Here is a 22,050-nt window from a genome sequence, read left to right as displayed (position 1 = left end):
ATTAGCAGGCCTGGGATGGTGGTCACCGGACCCGAGAGTGCCTCTCCCACCCCATCCCACCGAGGGAAGTTCCTATTAACGAGGTTTACAACTGCTCCTCACTAATGGGGAACAGGTGTCCTCACTTCACTGATGGGGACAGAGGCCATTGAGGCCCCCCAGGAGGTCAGGGACAAGGGGGTGTGTCCTTTGGGCAGTGCCAGCCAGGCACCAGGTAATATCAAGGAGGGGCATAAAGGGGGCAGGCCCGATTGGGGTGATGGTGGTGAGGTGACCCGCTGCCACTCTGCATTAGGGATCAGTGGGAGAGCGAGGGAGGAGAGCGATCAGGATTGGTCATTGGGGGAAGGTTGGTTTGGCCATTGGGAAGTGAGGGTGGAGAGGTCCGGTACAGCAAACGGGGGGTTTGGGAAGGCCGGCAATTAGGAGGGGAAGCCAGCGATCGGGAGGCTGATTATGGCAGAGGGTGGGTGTGAACAGTGCACAAGCGTCAATCTCCCCATTGGCAGATCAGCACACGCACAGTGGCCTACTCAGCACTATGCTGTCAGTCCCTCAGGCAAACGAGACCTAGCCCCCAGACTTTCCAAAGTGAATCTCTCTAAGGAACTCTGTGGGGTACACAGTCTCCAAGATTTATTCAAGTACGTCCTGGGCACTTAGCTTTTTTTTGGGAGAATCCCAACTGTGAAGTTATGCACTTTAGTACGAAGAATAAAGGAGTTGAATGTTATTTATATGGAGAAAGACTGAAAAAAACTGCAGTACTAATTCAATTTCAACCCCGCCATTCACATGCTTTAATGCCTGAATGAATCTGTGTTGCTGTACATTTCTCTATAGAGAATGGAGGGGAAAAGTCATGGGCAGCTTAATCACATATTGTCACATAACTCCTTAAAGTCAACTGAACTTTTGCAAAAGTTTGGTCTAGTGATATCTGCATGAAGGAAAAAATGATGAAGTAGGAGGAATTCCAACTTTGTAAATGGAGAAAAGGATATGATGCCTAACAGTGGTTTATTACCATGTCAAGCATTCAAGATATATGTTAATAAATTGATTGTTGCACCATTGATTTGAACTGATGAGAATGTTCTGTTACAAAAAAGTTTGAAGAATGTTATTTATACTATTGCTTCACACTTATAAAAACACACCTGAAATATGTTATCACTGTCACAATATTGCAGTTGCAAATTTTATTCATGTTAAAGTGGTTGTTTGCTCCAAAAACTAAGGAAGCTGAGGATTTAATTTCAAGGCAAGTAAATGAAATAAGCAAAAGCATCATTATTCATACACTACAGTTATTCAAGCCCTTGGATAGGTGTACAAAGTGCAGGTCAGTCATACCGTTTCTGGGGGAACACTGGGATCTGTATCCTCAACTGGAATTCTGACATCTTCTTCTGTTAAAAGCATAAACAACAGTTCATCAAAAATAAGGAAAAATGAATATTACAATATTACACAAAATGAGATGCCATAATTGAAAAACTCATAATAAAATAAATGCACACAATTTATGATAGAATATGTTGGAATTGAATGTATTATATTAATCTCACTCAGTCTCAGGGGGTGGTAAAGGGAGCCAAAGATCTTATGCACAGACAGGGAAAAACGATCCAGGAGAATGGGTCCCTGATTCCTAACGCCACTATTGCAGTAAAATTGCTGGAGGAATGATGCAGGTGTCCTTCTTGATCTGGGGTGGGACAATGGTGCAGGAAAAACTGGAAAAACATAAACTAAAAATAACTATAACTGAATTTCCATGGGTAAAATGTGAGATCATCCAACTTTGGACTCAAAAAAAATCAGAGTATTTTCAATGGAGAAGTAGAGAGATTTAGAAGTTCAACTGCATAAGTCAGTAAAAGTAAATGGAAAGGCACAAGAATAATTTAAAAGATTAATGGAATGTTGATCTTCACCTCAAGAAAGCTAGAACACAAAGGGTGGAAGTTATGTTACAGATAAAACGAGACTTGGTTAGATGCCATCTGGAGCACTTCATTCAATTCTGGGCACCTCACTTCAGGAAGGATAATCAACGTATTTTTTTTATCCATGTGACTACTAATTCCACCCTGTATAATTGTTTCTAGAAGCTTTCCCACTATCAATGTTAAACTGACTGGCTGGTAATTGCTGGGATTGTCCTTACAATCTTTTCTGAATAAGAGCATAACGTTTGCAATTCTCCAGTCTTCTAGCACCTCCCCTGAGTCAAGAGAATACTGGAAGATTATAGCCAATGCCCCTGCAATTTCCATTCTCACTTTCTTCAAATTCTTAGGATACATTTCATCCAGTCCCCATGCCTTGTCAACTTTCAGTACCAATAGTCTATTCTAGATAGGTTCAATAGACTGATAGTCTATTCTATTTGATGGAGGGCAGCACAGCAGTTAGCACTGTTGCCTTACAGCACCAGGGACCCAGGTTTGATTTCAAGCTTGGGTCACTGTGTTCCTCCAGGTTTTCCAGTTTCCTTCCACATTCTGAAAGACATGCTGGCTAGGTGCATTGGCTATGCTAAATTCTGATCTCTGAAGGCAGAAGGCATGTTAGTAAGGTGGTGAAAAAGGCATATGAAATACCTGCCTTTACAACCAAGACATAGATTAAAAGTGCGGGGAAGTTATGTTGGAGTTGTATAGCACTTTGATGATGCCACAGCTGGAGTGCTGTGTGCAGTTCTGGTTGCAACATTATAGGAAGGATGTGATTGCACTGAAGGGGTGCAGAGGAGACTCACCAGGACGCTGACTGGGATGGAATATTTAAATTATGAAGAGAAGTTGGGTAGGCTTGGATTGTTTTCGTCGCAGCAGAGAAGACTGAGGGGCGATCTGATTGAGATGTACAAAGTTATGAGGAACATGGACAAGGTGGAGGAGAAGCAGCTGTTCCCCTTAATTGAAGGGTCACTCACAATGGGACATAGGTTCAAGATGAGAGGCAGGAGGTATAGGGGGAATGTGAAGGAAACCTTTTTTACCCAGAAGGTGGTGACGGTCTGGAATGCGCTGCCTAAGAGGGTAGTAGAGTTGGATTGTCTCACATCTTTTAAAAAGTACCTTGAAAATGCACTTGGCACGTCATAACATTCAAGGCTATGGGCTGGGTCTAGTAGACGGGATTGGGTGGGAGTTCAGGTGTTTCTCACGTGTCGGTGCAGACTTGATAGGCCAAAGTGCCTCTTTTTCACAATATGATTCTATGATTCCCTCAGTGTATCTGAATAGGTGTCTGAGTCTAATGACTAGGGGATTTTCACAGCAACTTAATTGCAATGTTAACGCAAGCCTACTTGCGGTACTAATAAATAAACTTTAAACTCTATTCAACACTTCCTCTGCATCAATTTTGAACCCTTCATGGGACAGAGTTTCCTTGTCTGTCACCGTGTCCTGGTACCTCCTTGGTAAAGATAGATGCAAAGTATCCATTTCATATCTTAACCATGCCCCCTGCCTCCATGTGTAAATTCGCTTTTAGGTCCCCAATCAGCCCTTTGCTCCCATTTACTTTGAGATTTTCTTTGATGTTGGCTGCCAGTATTTTCTCAAAATCCCTATTTGTTTCTCTAATGTGCTTTATCACCTCCCCTCTGAACTTTCTGTATTCCTCTTAGTTTTCAACCATATTTTCTGCCTGACAACTGTCATAAATACACTCTTTTTTGCCTCTTAATTTATATCTCCTTTTTCATCCACAGCACTCTGGATTTGTTCACCCTATTTTTTCCTTTTAAGGGAATATATCTTGAATGTGTACTGACCATTTCTGTTTAGAAGGCAGCCCATTGTTCAGCTAGTTTTCCCATTCAACCTTTTATTCCAGTCTGACCAGTCCAGCTCCATTTTTGTCCCATTGAAATCGTCTCTCTCCCAGTGAATTATTTTTCCTCTTGATTGCCTATTTTCCTTTTCTGTTATCATCCTCAACCTCACAATACAATGATTACTGTCTCCTAAATGTTCCTTGACTGACATATGATCTATTCGGGTCCATCTCAATTTCAAGAACCAAGGTCCAACAATGCATCCTTTCTTGTTGGACTGGATACATGCTGCTCTCGAAAATATTCCTGAACAGAATCTAGGAATTTTTGCCCCACTCCACCCTTTACACCATAGAATCACAGAATCCCTACAGTGCAGAAGGAGCCCATTTACTCCATCAAGTCTGCACTGACTCTCTCAGCCAGGCTCTCTCCCCTGCTTTATCTCCGTAACCACTTCACTGACCTAGTCTACATTTGGGCAATTGAAGTCCCCCATTGAAACTACTGTATAATATTTGCACCCCTCTGTAATTTCATTGCAGATTTGTTCTTTTACATCCTTCTCACTAGTTGGCAGTCTATATAGACGACATCATGCAATGTTATTGCACCTTTTCATTCCTTAGCTCTAGCCAAATTGATTGTGTCCTTGGGACATCCTCTTTCACCAGTGCTGCAATGCTCTCCCTAACCAATACCACCAGCCCTCTTCCTTTCCTTCGTTTCCTATCTTTTCTGAAGACCTTGTACCCAGGAATATTTAACATCCAGTCTTGCCCTTCTGTTATCACCATAACATATTTCCACAATGCAATCTGTGCCTGTAACTCCCAATCTTATTTGGGATTATTTCACACATTCACATACATACACAGAAACCCTGATTTAAATCTCATTTCTTTATTCCTTAGCCCAACATCACTTAGTAACATACTGTTCTCTATACTAGTGCTTTCATCCCTCCCAGTATTTTGTGCATCTTGGTATTCCTCTCCAATACTTCCTCTTGGTTCCCTGCTGAGTTAGTTTATAGCCCTCCCAACAGCATTAGCAAAATGCCCTGCAAGGAACTCCGGCCCAGTTCCATTCAGGAGCAACCTGTCTGGCTTGTACAGGTACCTTCAACTGGAGAGCTAATCTCAGTGTCCTAGGAATCTAAAGCCCCCCTTCCTGCACCATCTTTCTGGCCACATATTTATCTGCCTTTTCTTCCTATTTTTGTATTCACTTTCACATGGTAAAGGGAGCAATGCCCATTTGTTTGTGTCAGTAGAGGAATCTGCTTTCACTACACTGATTCACATCAGGTACGGCTTTTGCGAAATCTGGGCTTAAGCCTTTATCGACTAATTTAAAATAGAGTTGCTTAGAGCGTGTTTAAGATGATAACTGAACCAATGTCCATGAAACAAACGCAACTATCTTTTCATTGCATGACCTGAAGGGTTGCTTCATTTTTATACAAGGTTTTTCAGTTCATCTAAAGAGAAGGAAGATTAGTGCTTGCCCTGGGGTGATTCTGATGGTTTGACACTTCCAATTCTCTGAAAATAGAGATTTGGTAAAATGTATGGAACTGTTCCACAGAATTATTTTATAAATCTTCTGCATGATTGATGTTGTACTGTACTGTCAGTTAGAGTAATGGATTAAACCTTCAGGGCAAGACATTTGAGAACTCGGTGAATACTGTGCTTACAACATGACAAAAATTGTACCTAACAGCCACAATGTTTTATGGGATTCAGCCACCTACGTACAGCATTTGAGTGCAAATATGCATCCTGTAAAAGTGTCTGACTTATCAGAAAGTTTCAGTTTATTGAGAAATGTAGATGTCAGTGATCAAATAAGCAGCTTAAACAAAAATAAAAGATGTGAATGTTTGAAATAACAGGAAATGTTGAAAGTATAATTAGGCTCAGTTAGTGTCTAAAAAGAAAAATATTTTAGGTAAAACTCATCAGAACTGTTTCGTTAGACCCATCTTCATATTTCACGGGAATCTGCCCTCTGGCCTCTTGCTTTTTTTTGCATCTTTCCAACAAGAACTCCAATAATTCAGTCACTTTTACAGATGCATACTTGTGTTCAGCTGTTGCACACATCCATCTGAATTCCCTCCAATATTATGTCTGATATATATTGTTATGATGGCCAGGAAGGACATGTGAGATCTTCAATCGAGTGGAATATGAACTCTCTTATTGAGGGAGTGAAGGCTTGCCCAATGAGAAGCAAGCAGTGAAAGGTTAAAAACTGTTGCTGTAATTTGGACTGTTGTTGTAGGTCCCTGGGTACAGACTTACTTGCTGTAAGCCACAGGGGTGGTTCTTTCTTTATTTTCTGTAAAAGGTTTTTGTGATGGGAAACTGGCCTTGGCTGAATTTCTGCAGGTGTTATTTTGTAACAATATGATGTCTTATTCACAGTAAATTATATTCCTCTAAACTTCTCAATGTGACCTTCATTTTAACCTGGACATAACTTGTCAATACTGGTGTGTCAAAAGATTCCTCTAAACATGAACAAGGTTAATATTGGAGAACAATAAATTGCCACCTCCCAGATTGTTGTTGATTGGATCATGTCCTTGGCTCATTTTCCAAACTCCTTCCACTAATTTGTACCTGAGAGTCATAGTGTGATAAGGCACAAAAGAAACCATCCTGTTTGCTTCCTTAGTGGAGTTATCCAATTAATCCCACCCCCATGCTCTTTCCGAAAATTCCTGTTCGTGTGAAGCTACTTCCATTATCCTTTCAGGCAATTCAGACGAGGCCACAATTCGCTGTGCAATAAATTCCTCATGTTGCCTATGGTTCTACTGTCAAACACCTTAAATCTGCGTGCTCCATTTACTAATCTTTCTCCCACTGGAAACTGTTTCTCCTTATTTACTCTTATCGAAGCCATTCATGATTTTGAACACATCTATCAAAACTCTTCTTAACCCTCTATGGTCAAAGGCAAACAACTCCAGCTTCTTCAGTTTCTCCACATAACCACAGTCCCTCAAAGCTGGTAACATTTGAGTAAATCTGTTCCCACTTCAAAGCCTTGACACTGTTCCTAAAGTTTGTTGTCCCAAATTGAGCACCACAGTCCAGTTGATGCCTAACCAATGTTTTATAAAAGTTTGGCATAATTCCTTGCTTTGGTACTCTGTGAATAAAATCAAAGATCCATGTGCTTAGTCCCAAGATTCATTAGTAGGATTGTCCAGTTCTCACTTAATTTTTTTTTCTATTTTATGTGCTGATGATCCTGCTGAACTGACAATTCTGTTGATAGAGTTTTAAGGACTTTCTTTTCCTTAGTCAATTTTAAACATACGATCATTAGGGTTGCCAACTCTCAAGGATTGATCTGGAGGCTCCAGCAATTGAAAATCAATCTCCTGGAAACTGCTGAGCACAACCCTGGAAAAAAATCATTAGAACATTGAAAAAGTTTTTTTGTCATTTTCTTTGAACATTGGGTGGCACGGTGGCACAGTAGAAGTATTGCTGCCTCACCTAGGGGACCTAGGTTTGATTCTGGCCTTGGGTCACTATCTGTGTGGAGTTTGCACAATTTCCTTGTGTCTGCTGAGGTGCTCTGGTTTCCTCCCATAATCCAAAAGACATGCTGGTTAGGTGGATTGGCCATGCTAAATTGTCCCTCAGTGTCCAAGGATGTTTCGGTTTGGCTGACAGTCAAGCATCATCCAATTGGGTAATTAATCTTTTTACTAAATCCACAGATGTGGGCGATGTTGGCAAGCCATATTTGTTATCCATCCTTACTGCTCTGAGAATATGTTTTCTTATGAGCCACTGCAATCCTGACTGTGATGGTGCTCTTTGACCCAGTGACATAGATGTAGCGGGGCGGGGTGGGGAGCGGAGGGTGGTGCTGCTGCTGCTGAGAGTGACCAGGCCACCATACATAGCTCCTGGCTGGCATTTTCATCTTTGAAATCCTAGGGTGGCCATGGTGAAATTCCATAAGTATTGGGCATCACCATGGGCAAAGATCAACTACACAGGAACCCCAGAAAATGATGCCATCTCAACACTGAGTTTGCCTTTCTTCGTAACACAGGGTTTCATTTCATTTGAGGGCTGTCTCTGAATTCCCCATGTAATATTACATTTTTTAATTTAGACAGGACCGGGTCCTTTTGCGCCCAGGCCTTGATTTGCCTTGCAGATACCGGCAAGGTGTACAGAAAATTGAGAGTCACCATGACCTCTTCCAAACTGGTAACAAAGCCAGGCTTATGGGCAATGGCAGACGATTCAGTGCATCGGGGTTAGCTATGCAGATCCTGGGGCGATGCTGTGGGAGGTATTCATAAGCCATCAGTAACAAAGCTTAATACTGTATTCAGGCAGAAGCAATGGGGGTTATTTCCTTCTCTTAAAAAAGTCCCAGCAATGGTTTATGATCAGTTACTATGATGAAGTATGTACCGTTTATGTTTGATGGATTTTTTTAACAATGAAAACAACTGCCAACCCCTCTTTCTTGATCTGGGAATACCTCCACTGAATGTCTGAGAGAGTCCTTGGTGCATACACAATAGGTTTCTCTATTCCATCTCTTCAGCAATGTGCCAGTATTGCCCCAGTCCTGCAAGGGGAGGCATTGCATGTCAAGATAAGGTTCTTTTTGAGGTCAAAATGGGCAGACAAATTACAGGACATACATTTCTGTTTAAAACTGCTGAAAGCCTCCAGCTGTGGTGACCCCCAAGACCACCTTTGATGTTCCTGTAGTAAGGTATGCAAAGGGGCCAGTAAAGAAGCTAAATTTGGAATAAATTTCCTGTAATAATTCATTAACCCCAGGAAGGATTTTAATTTCAAGGAGTTCCTTGGAGTTGGCACTTCCTTAATGACCCTAATTGTCCTCCACCTGTTGAAGGCATTTGCCATCCACTCAATAGCCCAAATAGCTCATGGAATTCAATTGGAAGACTCACTTTTCCCTTTTTAGGTGTACTCCAACCTCTGAAATCATCTTAAAACATCTTCCAGGTCTGGTAGGGGTTCTGAGATTCTTCTGACGAAGAAATCATCCAGGTACATCTTGGAGTATGTTCTCCATGACCCACTGAAAAATGATTCATGCAGACGAGATCCCAAAGGGCAGGCGGGTATACTCGATTAAGCCTTTGTGCGTATTAAATTGTCACATACTTTCAGGAAGGCATGTCTAATTCATGTTGGAGATACGCATGACTCATGTCTAACTGTGTCCAATTAATCTGGTATACATATGTTCTATCCAGGATATGGATATCTGTCAAGTTTAGGAACCCTATTAACAGTAAGCCTATAGGCTGAAATTCTACCACCTTGCCTGCGACAGGTAAGGGGGAGGACAATGGAAAGGTCTGTTGACTTCAGACAGGATTTTATGGCTTTGGAACAAGCGAGGCTGTAAAATTCTGTCTGCAGTCTCCACTTATCTGGCTTAAAGACAGGAAAACAGATGTGGTCCACTCTGCGAATTGTATGGGTCTTATTATGCCCAGCTTTTCCCAGTGTTCCAGTTTTGACTCTACTTTTTCCAGTGGGGAGTATGGAATTGATCTTACTCTAAAGGCCCATGAGGAGATCTATTGATGATCTCCCATGGCCATTATAACAATAAAGTTGTTTGGTGTCTCACAAAAAGTCTGGAAGTTTGTTTGGTTGAACATAAATTGTTTATTGTTAAACACACAATTATGTACATATCTCCAAGGTGTTGCTGATTTCTCTCAAAATCTTCTGACACCACGCTGCTTCCTCTCTACTGTCATGTATCTCTCTACATCGTACTGTGGGAGGTTCTATTCTCTAATCCCACATTGACCCTTGATATGACAACACTCTTATGCTACATTGACTAAATTTTCCTCATAAATTCTGCTACTTCATTAAAATAACTCAAGTTAGATCAACACCATATGCCTTATATGAATATTATATAACTATTAAATAAATCTTAAATACAAATACGAATCCGTGCTGGCTTTTCTTTATATTTGTCCAACTAGTTAATTTTGTCTCAGGTTATTTTATCTAAATAATTTCCTACTGCTGAAGTTTGGCATGTAGTTGCTGGGCTTGTCCTTTTACCCTTACTTGCATAAGAATGGGTTTATCCTTTCACCCTTACTTGCATAGAGTGTGACGCATAATCAGCAAAAGCAAGACAACAAACAGGTGGGGCAGTGAGAGGGTAAAATCTAGAAAATTGTCCTTAATGTATACTAGTACAAAAGACCACAATGATCCTCCTCTGTAAATCCCCATGGGCTGCTTTGTATGCTGAAGGATTAGATAATTTATGTAGATATTGTTGCTAGGAAGATGGTATGAGATTACAAGACATTAGTGCTGTTCACTCATTTTCATTATAAACATGTTTCCAGTGCATTTTTTAATCAAATCTATCTTTTTCCTCTCCTGTTGGTGTTAACTTCTTGTTGGAGTCCTGGTCCCCTGAGAAGTCATCCTTCAATTCTTGCCAAGTGTTCATTCGTCATAGCTTAGCCTTGTCAGCAGGTCACTTAGCACAGGGGATATCACAGTGAATGCACCATGTCTTTATTAAAAATCCACATTAACACTTCTTCACATCCTGTCTCCATTCAACATCCAGATTATTGCCTTTTCAACAAAAGTGTCCACTATCCAAGAAACTATACACCAAAGAAATTCAACATTTTCAGGAAAGTAGCAGGGAAGAAAATTTCCCCCAAAATGTAACAAAGCTGTTCATTCTACAGTATCTGTACTATCAGCAGTTGCAGAGAGATTGGGAGGAGGGTTGGAGAAAATGGATAAGAAAGAATTAACACAATATGTGATTGATCATGAAACATATTCCTCACGATCAATTAAAATTTATTGTAAACATATTTGGTTTTTACGGGGAAAAGTAAAAGGTCCCATGATTTTGTTCATGTTCTAACGGCACTCTATGGATTAACATGCTATAGTTGAAAGCTTTCTCATTACAAGTTTCCACATGCCAAGATCTTTGAAGTGAGGAACTTTAAATGTGAAAGAATCTTTTTGCTTGACTTTTTCCATTATCTGTAGATGACAAACAACTGGTTAACCCTTGAAATACTGGATTATATTTACAACATTTTTTTTCTGAATCGTAGACCTACAGAATTTTATGTTCAGTAAATTTAAGAAGTCAAAGTATAAATTAGATGACAAAATTTGAAAAAGATCTACTTTTAGTCATATTAATAGTAGATCGGGTGTTAATTTTGGAAAGATCTAATGCAAGTTAAATTGGTGTCCCAGGATTCTTCATGTAGGACAGCAGTATATAAATAAATCTTCATTTAATGGCCATCCTTTAAATGTCATTTTCATTATTTTCAAAAGTGTAGGTAATAGAGGAGGATAGATTTGCAAAATGTATTGTGTATGTTTTAAGCTTATACTCAAGTGGAGAAATATTAACAATGGAAATGGAAGATGTGGTGATTTTCCCTTTAAGGACAGCAGAGCAAAAGAGGGTCAACTGGCTTGAGACACCAATTGGGACAGAGAGTGGGTAATCACACCATGGGTGGCGTCCTCTCGTAAGCAGAATACATCCAGAAGACATGTAGGGACTGGGACAGCTAGGGGGCTGCTTGGAAACAGCAGTAAGGCTGTGAGCCTCTTTAGTTTTTCCTTATTAATACTCTTTGTCTTTCTGATGAAGTCTGTTAGCATCATTATATGTGGCAATGAGGATAAAGTAGATTCTGAGAACATAGCCTAAGGCCTGCATGGTTGAGTATCCAGTTTTAATCAAAGTCTGAAGGAAAAAGATACTCACCCAAATGTCTGTCTTTGGGTGAATAGATCCAGTGAGATGTTGAGATATTGCCAAACCTTGAGGGATGGGTGCGGAACAAAATATATCGAAAAAAATGAGAAAATAACCGTCAGAAGAAAGAGGTGTGATTTTGCATTTGAGGAAACATGGAACTTAAGAAAAAAAAACATTTGCTGCAGAGTGTTTTTTTAGGGAGAAAGCAAAAAGAACACAGAGCAGTGTTTTGAGTGAAAAAGCAAAAATGCCCCAAGGAGCTGCAGGACATGTCCCAGAAGCACGAGAAACTGAAGGTGCTGAGATTGCTGTGCTCCTGATCACAGCAGAGTCTGGGGGGAGGTCTGGGTAGTGATCCCTGCATTAAGGGACTGCAAGCAGTGAAGTTTGAAGTTTTTAAAAGAGGAGATGACCTCCATCTGTAAGAAAGTTTTTAAAATGGACATGATCTCCAGTAAAATTGACAAAAAGGGGCACATCAAAAAGCAGGGGGAAACGGACTCTTCAAATGGCCAGAAGGATAAAAAAACTGCAGAGATCACTGAGAGATTTCCATTATTAAAACAATGTGAAGTTTTAAAAGTTTTAAAAAACTTTCAAGAGAAAAGCAGCAGGTTCCTGCCAAAACTTCAAAGCATGGGTTAAGCATATAGGGAGAACTGGCAGCTGCTGACAGTTTTTTAAAAAGTTGACAGTCTTAAACTGTAATACATTTAAAGTGGTAATGCATTTAATGCAGCAACCACAAGAAGAAACACACAGCATTGGGCAGGAAAATTGGAGAAGACTCCAGATAGAGGGCAACTCTCAAGAAAGGTGTTGTTTTGTGATGAAATGTGCCTGACTACATCATAATGTAAGGCATTCAGTAGAGCAAAGGTCAACGTAGAACTAGAGAGTGGCACCACCCACAGAGTACAGTATGTAGTTACATGGTCAGAAAACAATCCAGAACTGTACTCAGTAACCTACCAATAAAAATGTTTACGTTTGGACACACAAGCCTCAAGATCTCAGCAGTGAGCCATCGCCAATGCAACAATAAAAAACTCATTAAGTACATAATATAACATGGTCCCCTAATATGAAACTCTGGTAGCGGGATCAAGTTAGAACTCTGGAATTAGTGTCCCTATGACTGGACTCCTGTCGTACCCAGAAGACATGGAGGGACAAATTTTTCATAAACATATGGGTCACTTGACGAGTGGAGAGACACTCTAGTGTTACAATCAAGGAATAATTTTTGAACCTGTAAGCACTGAAGTACTTGATGGACCTGTTATAGACATAACTGAAAGCCATGTGTATGCAAATGGTAATGAATTGCCGGTACTAGAAGATTATTTGCAGTTCCTGTTAATGCCGAACTTGTGGAAGCATCTCAAATCACATAATTCTACAAGAATCAGAAAAAACCCTCAAAGACTTGATTCATAATTGTTCAATTAGTTAAAGGGTAGGGTTGAGTAACATAGTTATTAACGATGGTATAAAAGAGTTAAAGGGGGAGGGATGCGGTTATTGCCTCTTCAAGGGCTAGAGAACTGAAGAGGGACACCTGGCTTGGGGGACCAATTGGGACTGAGAGTGGATAATCACCTCAGGGTTTGGAGTCCTCCCTTACATAGAAGATATCTGGAAGGCATGTAGAAGATGTGTAGTGATTACAGCAGCTGGTGTGGGGGGAGGGGAAGCTGGTGCTGCTAGCCTCTGTACAGTCTTTCCTTGTTAATAAGGACCCTCTGTGTTCCTGACGAAGTCTGTGAGCTTGCAAAGTTACAGGTTTCTTACATATTTTTGACAATTTAAATGTAAGTTGCACTTAATTCTTCATGCCATATTTCTGGAGCCATGACTTGTTAGCAGAGAACAATTAGCTGTCAGATTCTTCTTAATTGCAAGCCCCACAGACAAATGCCTGTAACAGCAAGTCAAATGTTTCAACAAGCTTTACTGAAAACCAGAACTGCCTTTATTAACACAATTGCCCTTTGCTTACTGAGCCAAAGCTGGATACATACACTCGGAGATCTCTTTTCTATTTTATTTCGCAGCACAGGTATAGAGAACATTTCAATCATTTGATGCATAAATATCCATGATTGTGGTTTGTGGGATTGTGCTGCTCCAGGTTGGAGTCTTGGCTGCTGCAAACCCTAACCTCAATTACTTTCAATGGGAATCCTTCACGATGCTCCTCGTTTCTGATGTCACTTAGTGGCCTAGTAATGTGGAAGACCCTGACTCATTAACAAATATTTCATAATATTTAGAAAATATATATTTGATCCATTTGAATTATCTGGATTTCCTTCTCTCTTTTTCAGTAACTGTCTTTGACCCTGATTTTAATGCCACTGTGGTAGGCATAGGCAGGGTGGGAATAAGAGGTGAATTTAAAAGGGGAGAGTTACTTAGACCTGCTCCTTCCTGCCATGTTCCCATACTACACAGTTCATTTGAGCAGATGAGCACCCATAAGAATGAACTAGGGATAAAAACAGAAAATGCTGTGAAATTTCAGCAGAACTGACAGCATCTGTGGGAACAGAATAGAGCCAACATTTCAAGTCTAGATGACCTTTCGTCAATGAAAGGTCATCTAGACTCAAAACATGTGGGGAGAGAATAGAGCCAATGTTTCAAGTCCAGATGACCTTTCGTCGATGAAGGGTCATCTAGACTTGAGATGTTGGCTCTATTCTCTCCCCACAAATGCTTTCAGACATACTGAGATTTTGCAGCATCTTCTTTGTTTGTTTCAGATTCCAGCATCCACAGTGTTTTGTTTTTATCAGGACAAAGCAGGGTCCTGATTAAAATGTGCAGATTAGATATGATGAGGTCATCAAAACCTTCTATAATATCAACCTGAGGCCTGAGAATGGGGGACAACAACTGACAGCAGTATAATCCTGGGCAATAAGATTAATTTATGTTTTTAAATTCATTTGGGATATGGGTGTCACTAGTTAGTGCTAGTCCACCCCTAATTGCCCTTGAAAAGGTGCTTGTGAGCTGTCTTCTTAAACTGCTGCAGTCCATGAGGTGTAGATACATCCACATTGCTGTTAGAGAGGGAGTTCCAGGATTAGAATCTAGTAACAATGAAGGAATAGCAAAATATTTCCAAGACAGAATGATGAGTTAACAGAGGGGAACTTTCAGGTGGTGGTATTCCCATAAATAAGTTTGTTTATTTTATTAGTGTCACAAGTAAGCTTACATTAACAGTGCAATGAAGTTACTGTGAAAATTCCTTAGTCACCACACTCCTGCACCTGTTTGAGTACACGAAGGGAGAATTTAGCATGGCCAATGTACTTACCCAGGAAATCTTTCGGACAGTGGGAGGAAAACAGAGCACCCGGAGGAAACCCACTAGACACGGCGACAATGTGCAGACTCCGCACAGACAGTGACCCAAACTGGGAATTGATCCTGGGCCCTGGCACAGTGAGTCAGCACTGCTAACCACTGTGCCACCCATTGTACATGCTAACCTTGTCTGTCTAAATGGTATCATCATGGGTTTGGAAAGTGCTATTTAAGGAGCTTTGGTGACTTCCATCAATGCATCTTGTAGATGGATCACACTGTTGCCACTTTGCGTCAGTGATGGGTGGAGTGAATGCTTGTGGATGGGGTACCTATCAAGTGACCTGCTTTGTCCTGGATGGTACAGAGCTTCTTAATTGTTGTTGGAGCTGCACTCAAAAAGAAAAGTGGAGAACATTCCATCACACTCCTGACTTGTGCTTTGCAGAGAGTGGAAAGGCTCTGGAGAGTCAGGAAGTATGTTATTTACGACAGGATTCCTAACCTCTGCCATGCTCTGGTAGCCACAGTATTTATAAGGCTAGTCCAGTTCAGTTTCTGATCAATGGTAACCCCAGAGGATGCTGATAGTGGGGAATTCAGTGATGGTAATGCCGTTGAATGTCAAGGGGTGATGGTTAGATTATCTCTTGGTGGAGATGGTCATTGCCTAGCACTTGTGTGGTGCAAATGTTACTTGCTACTTGTCAGCCTAAGCCTGGATGTTGTCCAGATCTTCCTGTGGATATGGACTGCTTACTTTCTAAGGAGCTGTGAATTGTGTTGAACATTCATCAGCAGTCATCAGCAAACATTCCCACTTCATTCTTTATGATGAAGGAAGGTCATTGATGAAGCAGCTAAAGATGATTCTGCTCAGGACAAACTCTGAGGAACTCCTGCAGGGATGCTCTAGAATTGAGATGGCTGATCTCCCACCACAACAATCATCTTCCTTTGTGCCAAGTATGTGCCCAACCAGCAGAGGGATTCCCCTGATTCCAATGGCCTCCAGTTTTGCTAGGCTTCTATTATGCCACACTTGGTTAAATGCTGCTTTGATGTCAAGAAGGTCACTCTCACATCACCTCAGGAATTCAGCTCTTTTGTCCATGTTTGAACCAAGGTCAGGAGACCTTCTCAGAAAACTAAGGAAATTTGGCATGTCAGCTACAACTTTCACTAATGTTTAAAGATGCACCATAGAAAACATTTTTTCTAGTTGTATCACAGTTTGGTATGGCTCCAGCTCTGCCCAAGATTGCAAGAAACTATAAAAGCCCAGTCCATCAAGCAAACCAGCCTCCCATCCATTGACCCTGTCTACACTTACCGCTACCTTAGCAAAGCAGCCAGCGAAATTAAAGATTCCATGCACCCCAGGCATTCTCTCTTCCATCGGGAAAAAGATGCAAAAGTCTGATGTCACATACCAACAGACTCAAGAACAGGTTCTTCCCTGCTGCCGTCAGACTTTTGAATTAACCTACCTCGCACTAAGTTGATCTTTCTCTACACCCTAGCTATCACTGTAACACTACATTCTGCATTCTTTTGTTTCCTTCTCTACGAATCATATGCTTTGTCTGTGCAGCATGCAAGAAACAATACTTTTCACTTTGTGCTAATACATGTGACAATAATAAATCAAATCAAAAGGAACTGAGTGGCCCTGAGGGAACCCAAACTGAGTATTAGTAAGCAGGTTATTGCTAAGCAAGTGCCGCTTGATAATGTAGTTGATGACTCTTATGTCAAACAAAATATGTAATATCACATCTCCTATTGTGCGCCCAAGGGCAAAACACCTAAAGAATTTGGCCACATTGAAGCTAATCCAAATCTGCCAATTCCTGAAGTCCTTTAGAAGTTATCAAATATGTAATTCAGTTCGCAAAAAGCTTTCTGGAGCTGTGTGAATGCTTTCAGCAATGCACATTTGACAAAAAGGACAACATTTTTTATCCGTTCATGATATGTGGAGATCGCTGGCTGGGCCAACATTTATTGCCCATCCCTGAGGGCACGTAAGAGTCAACCACATTGCTGTGGATCTGGTGTCACATGGAAGCCAGACCAAGTAAGGATGAAGATTTGCTTCACCAAAAGACATTAGTGCAACCTCAAGGCTGCCACCAATATCGTCAAGAAAGATCTGGTGAGTCATCTGGCTGTAAAACCTCCATGGTTCAATTGCCCTCAAACAGTGGTCTAGACCCAAAAGGATCCACACTCCTCATGCGCCTCTCAAGTCTCCTCCACAAATGGAATTTCAAGGACAGTTCAACATATAACTATGATCAATGTAGACTGTTCACTGCATTATAAATTAAACTATTTCCTAGTTATATTGGTGTACAGTGACTAAATTATTTTTTAAATCTTTATAAAAGCTTTCTATTAGTATCCTTGCATCCAAAAGATTCAACCTCACAGGCCTGAATTTTTGGATCCTCCTCACAGGCCTGAAATGAACAGTTCTAATAGTGATTCATTCATCTTGAAAGCAGTTTTGTGGATGGGGCTGCTTCCAGCATAATATTTTTAAAACTTAACATAAAGAATTTCAGCAACCTGAGTTGCACTGAACTTAATTTTTAATTCTATGCTCTTCTGCGCTGACCTTAAGTGACTGCACCAAAATATTGATTGTGCAACAATTAGAAGAAAACACAAGTCATAAGAGAGAACAAAACAATTTCAACATATTGAAACTATATCTCCCATCCCATCAAAAGCCCTTAGTGAGCATTAGATGAATTTATCACCCTCAAATGACTAAAATTCTGAGTAGTTTGTGTTCAGACAAATTGGCTGTACAACACATTACAATGCTAGATGAAACACGGGTTCACACAAACAAAACTTGATGAAACTTGGAAAAACATAAGCTCCATTTTTTACATTGATAAAGAAATTATTTGAGGTCCATAAATAGAAAATGTCAAATACAAGGTAAAACTTTATTTGAAACACAGTTATTTTGATGTAAGCTACGAGGAGAGATTAATAAACAAGGAGAGGTTGGGGGCGTGATCTTACCATTGCACCTTGTTGGCCAATGGGTGGGGTGCACCGTAAAATCACGAGAGAGCCGAGAAATCAGGTTCACGTCCGATTTCCTGCCTCTCATGATTTTACTGGCAGATATTCAGCAAGATCAGCCTCGCATCCATATCCAGTGCAAAGCTGAATAAATTATTTAAATATATTCAAAACATATTTTACATTGATTTAATGCACCTGGGACGAAGTCATCCAGGCTCACTTGCCTGTAATGACCTCATCGGGAGAGGTTCTCTCCAGCGAGACATTCCCAGCAATGGGGACCAGTCCTGATGGACTCACCAATAGAACTGGAGGCCACTGAGGCCCCTGAGAAAGTTGTGGACAAGGGGTGTGCCCCTTTGGCAATGCCAACTTGGCACCCTGGCACTGCCCACAGGGCACCAGCCACTGTCAAGTGGGGCGGGGCCAAAACAGGGAGTGGCCAGTAAATAGTGGGGAAGACCTGCTGCACACTTTGCATTAGGGAGAGGGAGGCAGGCCCACTGCCTCTCTACATTACAGATCAGTATGGGGAGAGAGGGGAACGATTGGGGCTGGTCATTGGGGGTGGTGTAGGGAGTGGTTGGACTGCCAATCGTGAGGAGGATTGAGGGTTGTTTTGTCCAGGTGGGTGGGGCAGTCATGATGCAGGCGGGCCCCCATGGTAGCTTGGAGGGTGTACTTTGTGAAGGCCATGGAGGCAAGCTGAACGCAGAGGCTGAGGGACAGGTCTCTGCTGCTAGAGGCCTGCACATGTGTAATGGAGACCTCCATTGCTCTCAGCCAACGTTTGGATGCCTTAAGCCCCACACCCTCCCTCTATAGGCAAGAAACTGTTTCTGCTGCTTTTTTATGCTCTTGAGTGCAGAAGGTCACAGATTTGGACTCACCCAAAGAATGGATCTGAAACTCTCCCGTTTTCATGCCCATCTTGGAGTTCGAATTTTTTTTTTTGGTAAGATTGCCCCCAATTTGTTCACAAACTGACTACCTTTTCTGATGCGGTACAACACTCAAGGTATTAAATTTGTTCAACTGTTTCAGTTTTCATTTTCACTATCATTCTGTATTTACCCTAGCTTATTCTGTTCATGTATTTGTCTCTTAACTTTTCATGTTCTTACTCCGTTATGTTTCTTAGTTGCTCTTATGCCCTACTGCTCACATCCTACTATTTTTGTGAAGCCTTAACCACACTGACTGCTAAATCACAATGAAACATTCTCACTATTGCAGAAAAATGCTCCCCTGCCAAAACTGGCCAATATTATAAGATTATTCTGTGAAGTAGAGACCCTGGCTAAATTTTTCACTAACAATCATTTCTATTATTCTCTGTCTGCTGCCCACTTCACTCTTACGTCCTTAATGCCATTGAAGTTTTCATCACTAAGGCTGAGACGTTCAGCTGTTTCTTTACATCTTCATCTTGCCCACCTCTCCACAGCACCCATTCACTCTGGCCCTGAACTCTTAACACTTTAGTTTCTCTCCCATTTCTTACCACATCTTCTCCAAGCCTTCATATCCATAAGACACATTCCCCGTTAATAACACACAAGTCTATACACTTGGTGCGAATTTCATTCTGACTTCCACAAGACGCACCGCTACACTCTACTATTCCCATGTGACTCTCTACAACATAATGTGAGTGGCACTGTTTCCTCAGTCCCACATTAACCTTTACGGTCTCAAACCGCCCCCCAATACTTTACCCAAATGTACTTACACATGCTACCTCTTATTCCCCCCTCCCACCACCCGCCCTGCCCAAGTCACTGGCATTACAAATTCAGGTGATCTGGAAGGTTTACAATTCTTCCACGTCTCATTCTATTCAACACGGAGAAATGGTTGTTTCAACTGCTTTGGGCTGACTCTGTGGCTTGGAATTGAAGTTGTGGTACTTGGTATTTCAATTATTTGGCTGTCAACATTTGGTTCACTTCTTACATTTTTTAGTGTTCTATTTTTCTTTCTTGACAATCTATCTTCCTTGATTGGACACTATGGGCTTATCCCTCTCTTTTCAGATGGAATGTTCATTCTGTTCATTCATAAAATGGACTTGGGTTTTCTTTTTCGGTAGAATATGCCAATTTATTTTTACCAATTGATGTTTTACTTCCCTTATGTCTGTACATTCTTTACCCCTGAGTTCAACCTGCAGTTTGACTGCTAATGCTGTGCTCTGTTTTTTCATAGACACTTGTCCCTCCCTGAGTTTTGTCTTGCTGAGTTTGAGTTTGCTTCTGTTCTATTCCAGGGTCGATGGAATATAATACCTAAAGAGCAGAAGGAGGCTATTTAGCACATTGAGTTTGCACCGATCCTCCAAAAGAGCATTCTACTAAGGCCCTCCCCCGCCTTATCTCTGTAACCTCATGCATTTAGCATGACTACCCACCTAAACCTGCACATACCTGGATACTAAGGGGCAATTTAGCATGGCCTATCCACCTAACCATCTTTGGACTATTGGAGGAATCTGGAATACCCAGAGGAAACCCAAGCAGACACAAGGAGAAATGTGCAAACTCCACACACACACACACACATGCACACACACACACAAACACACACACACACACACACACACACACACACACACACACACACACACACACACACACACACACACACACACACACACACACACACACACAGTCAGGAATTGAACTTGGGTTCCTGGCGCTGTGAGGCAGCACTGCTAACCACTGTGCCACACTTCATGTTACATGTATGAGCCTGAAGCTCCAAGTTCATTACATAAGAACATAAGAAATAGGAGCAGGAGTAGGCCATCTGGCCCTTCGAGCCTGCCCCGCCATTCAATAAGATCATGGCTGATCTGTCGTGGCTCAGTTCCACTTTCCCGCCCTCTCCCCATAACCCTTAATCCCCTCTCTTATCAAAAACCCATCAACCCGCTTCTTAAAAATATTTAGCGAGGCAGCCTCCACCACTTCAACGGGCAGAGAATTCCAGAGATTCACCACCCTTTGAGTGAAGAAGTTCCTCCTCAACTCCGTTCTGAACCGCCCCCCCTTTATCTTGAGGCTGTGCCCCCTAGTCCTACTGTCTTTTTTGAGCAGGAAGAGTCTTTCCACCTCTATCCTATCCATCCCATTCATCATCTTATACGTCTCAATGAGATCTCCCCTCATTCTTCTAAACTCTAACGAGTACAAGCCTAGTTTATTCAGCCTCTCCTCATAGCTCAACCCCCTCAACTCCGGTATCAGCCTAGTAAACCTCCTCTGCACTCCCTCCAAGGCCAAAATATCCTTGCGCAGGTGCGGCGCCCAAAACTGCACACAGTACTCCAGCTGCGGCCTCACCAATGCCCTATACAGCTGCAGCAAGACCTCCCTACTTTTATATTCAATCCCCCTCGCTATGAAGGCCAGCATCCCATTCGCCTTCCTGACCACCTGCTGCACCTGCAGGCTGGGTTTTTGCGACTCATGCACAAGGACCCCGAGGTCCCTCTGCACCGTCGCCTGCTGCAGTTTTTCGCCCCGTAAGTAATAGTCCTTCCTACCATTCTTCCTACCAAAGTGGACCACCTCACACTTGCCAACATTAAATTCCATTTGCCATTTCCTGGCCCATTCGCCCAGCCTATCTAGATCCTTCTGCAGACTCTCCACACCCTCCGCACAATTTGCCTTTCCCCCAATCTTGGTGTCATCAGCAAATTTCGACACCCTACACTCGGTTCCCTCCTCCAGATCATCTATATAAATGGTAAATAGCTTTCCCTGGTCTGTGAGAGCAACTGTTTGACTCTGAAGTTTAGGTGCAACCTTCTGCTTCTACACCTTCTCTGTATCTTCTGTTTCAAGTATGTTGGTCATCTGGAGGTTTAGCTGGTCTGACCGAAGAAGAGTATTTTCTGCATTCTGCAAAGGAGCTGGAATAACTGTCTCTGCAAAGTGTGAGGACAGTTTTGAACTGAAGTCCCAGTCGAGATCAGCAACATTGGTAAATCTGTCAAGCGTCTCCAGTTCAGTATGTTCTGCTAGTTTGAGGAGGTTGGAGGGCAACAAAGGTATTTC

The 22,050-nt window shown here is 41.7% G+C and overlaps 2 protein-coding genes across 2 annotated transcripts in view; one reads left to right on the top strand and one right to left on the bottom strand.

Moving 5' to 3' along the window:
* The window catches only part of LOC145351095 (protein CEBPZOS-like), a 652,257-nt gene that overhangs the window by 123,763 nt on the left and 506,444 nt on the right, over positions 1-22,050 (top strand). The window lies entirely within an intron of this gene.
* The window catches only part of edaradd (EDAR-associated death domain), a 49,516-nt gene that overhangs the window by 17,943 nt on the left and 9,523 nt on the right, over positions 1-22,050 (bottom strand). The window contains exon 2 of the mRNA XM_080200699.1: positions 1,357-1,412. Within this exon, the coding sequence (XP_080056825.1) occupies positions 1,357-1,412 (56 nt within the window). The remainder of the gene's footprint in view (positions 1-1,356; positions 1,413-22,050) is intronic.

Source organism: Carcharhinus amblyrhynchos, chromosome 12 (genome assembly GCF_965287045.1).
Source record: "Carcharhinus amblyrhynchos chromosome 12, sCarAmb.v2.hapA, whole genome shotgun sequence".
Lineage (NCBI taxonomy): Eukaryota > Metazoa > Chordata > Chondrichthyes > Carcharhiniformes > Carcharhinidae > Carcharhinus > Carcharhinus amblyrhynchos.
The sequence above is the reverse complement of the archived record's forward strand: the minus strand, read 5'-3'. Positions and strand labels throughout refer to the sequence as shown.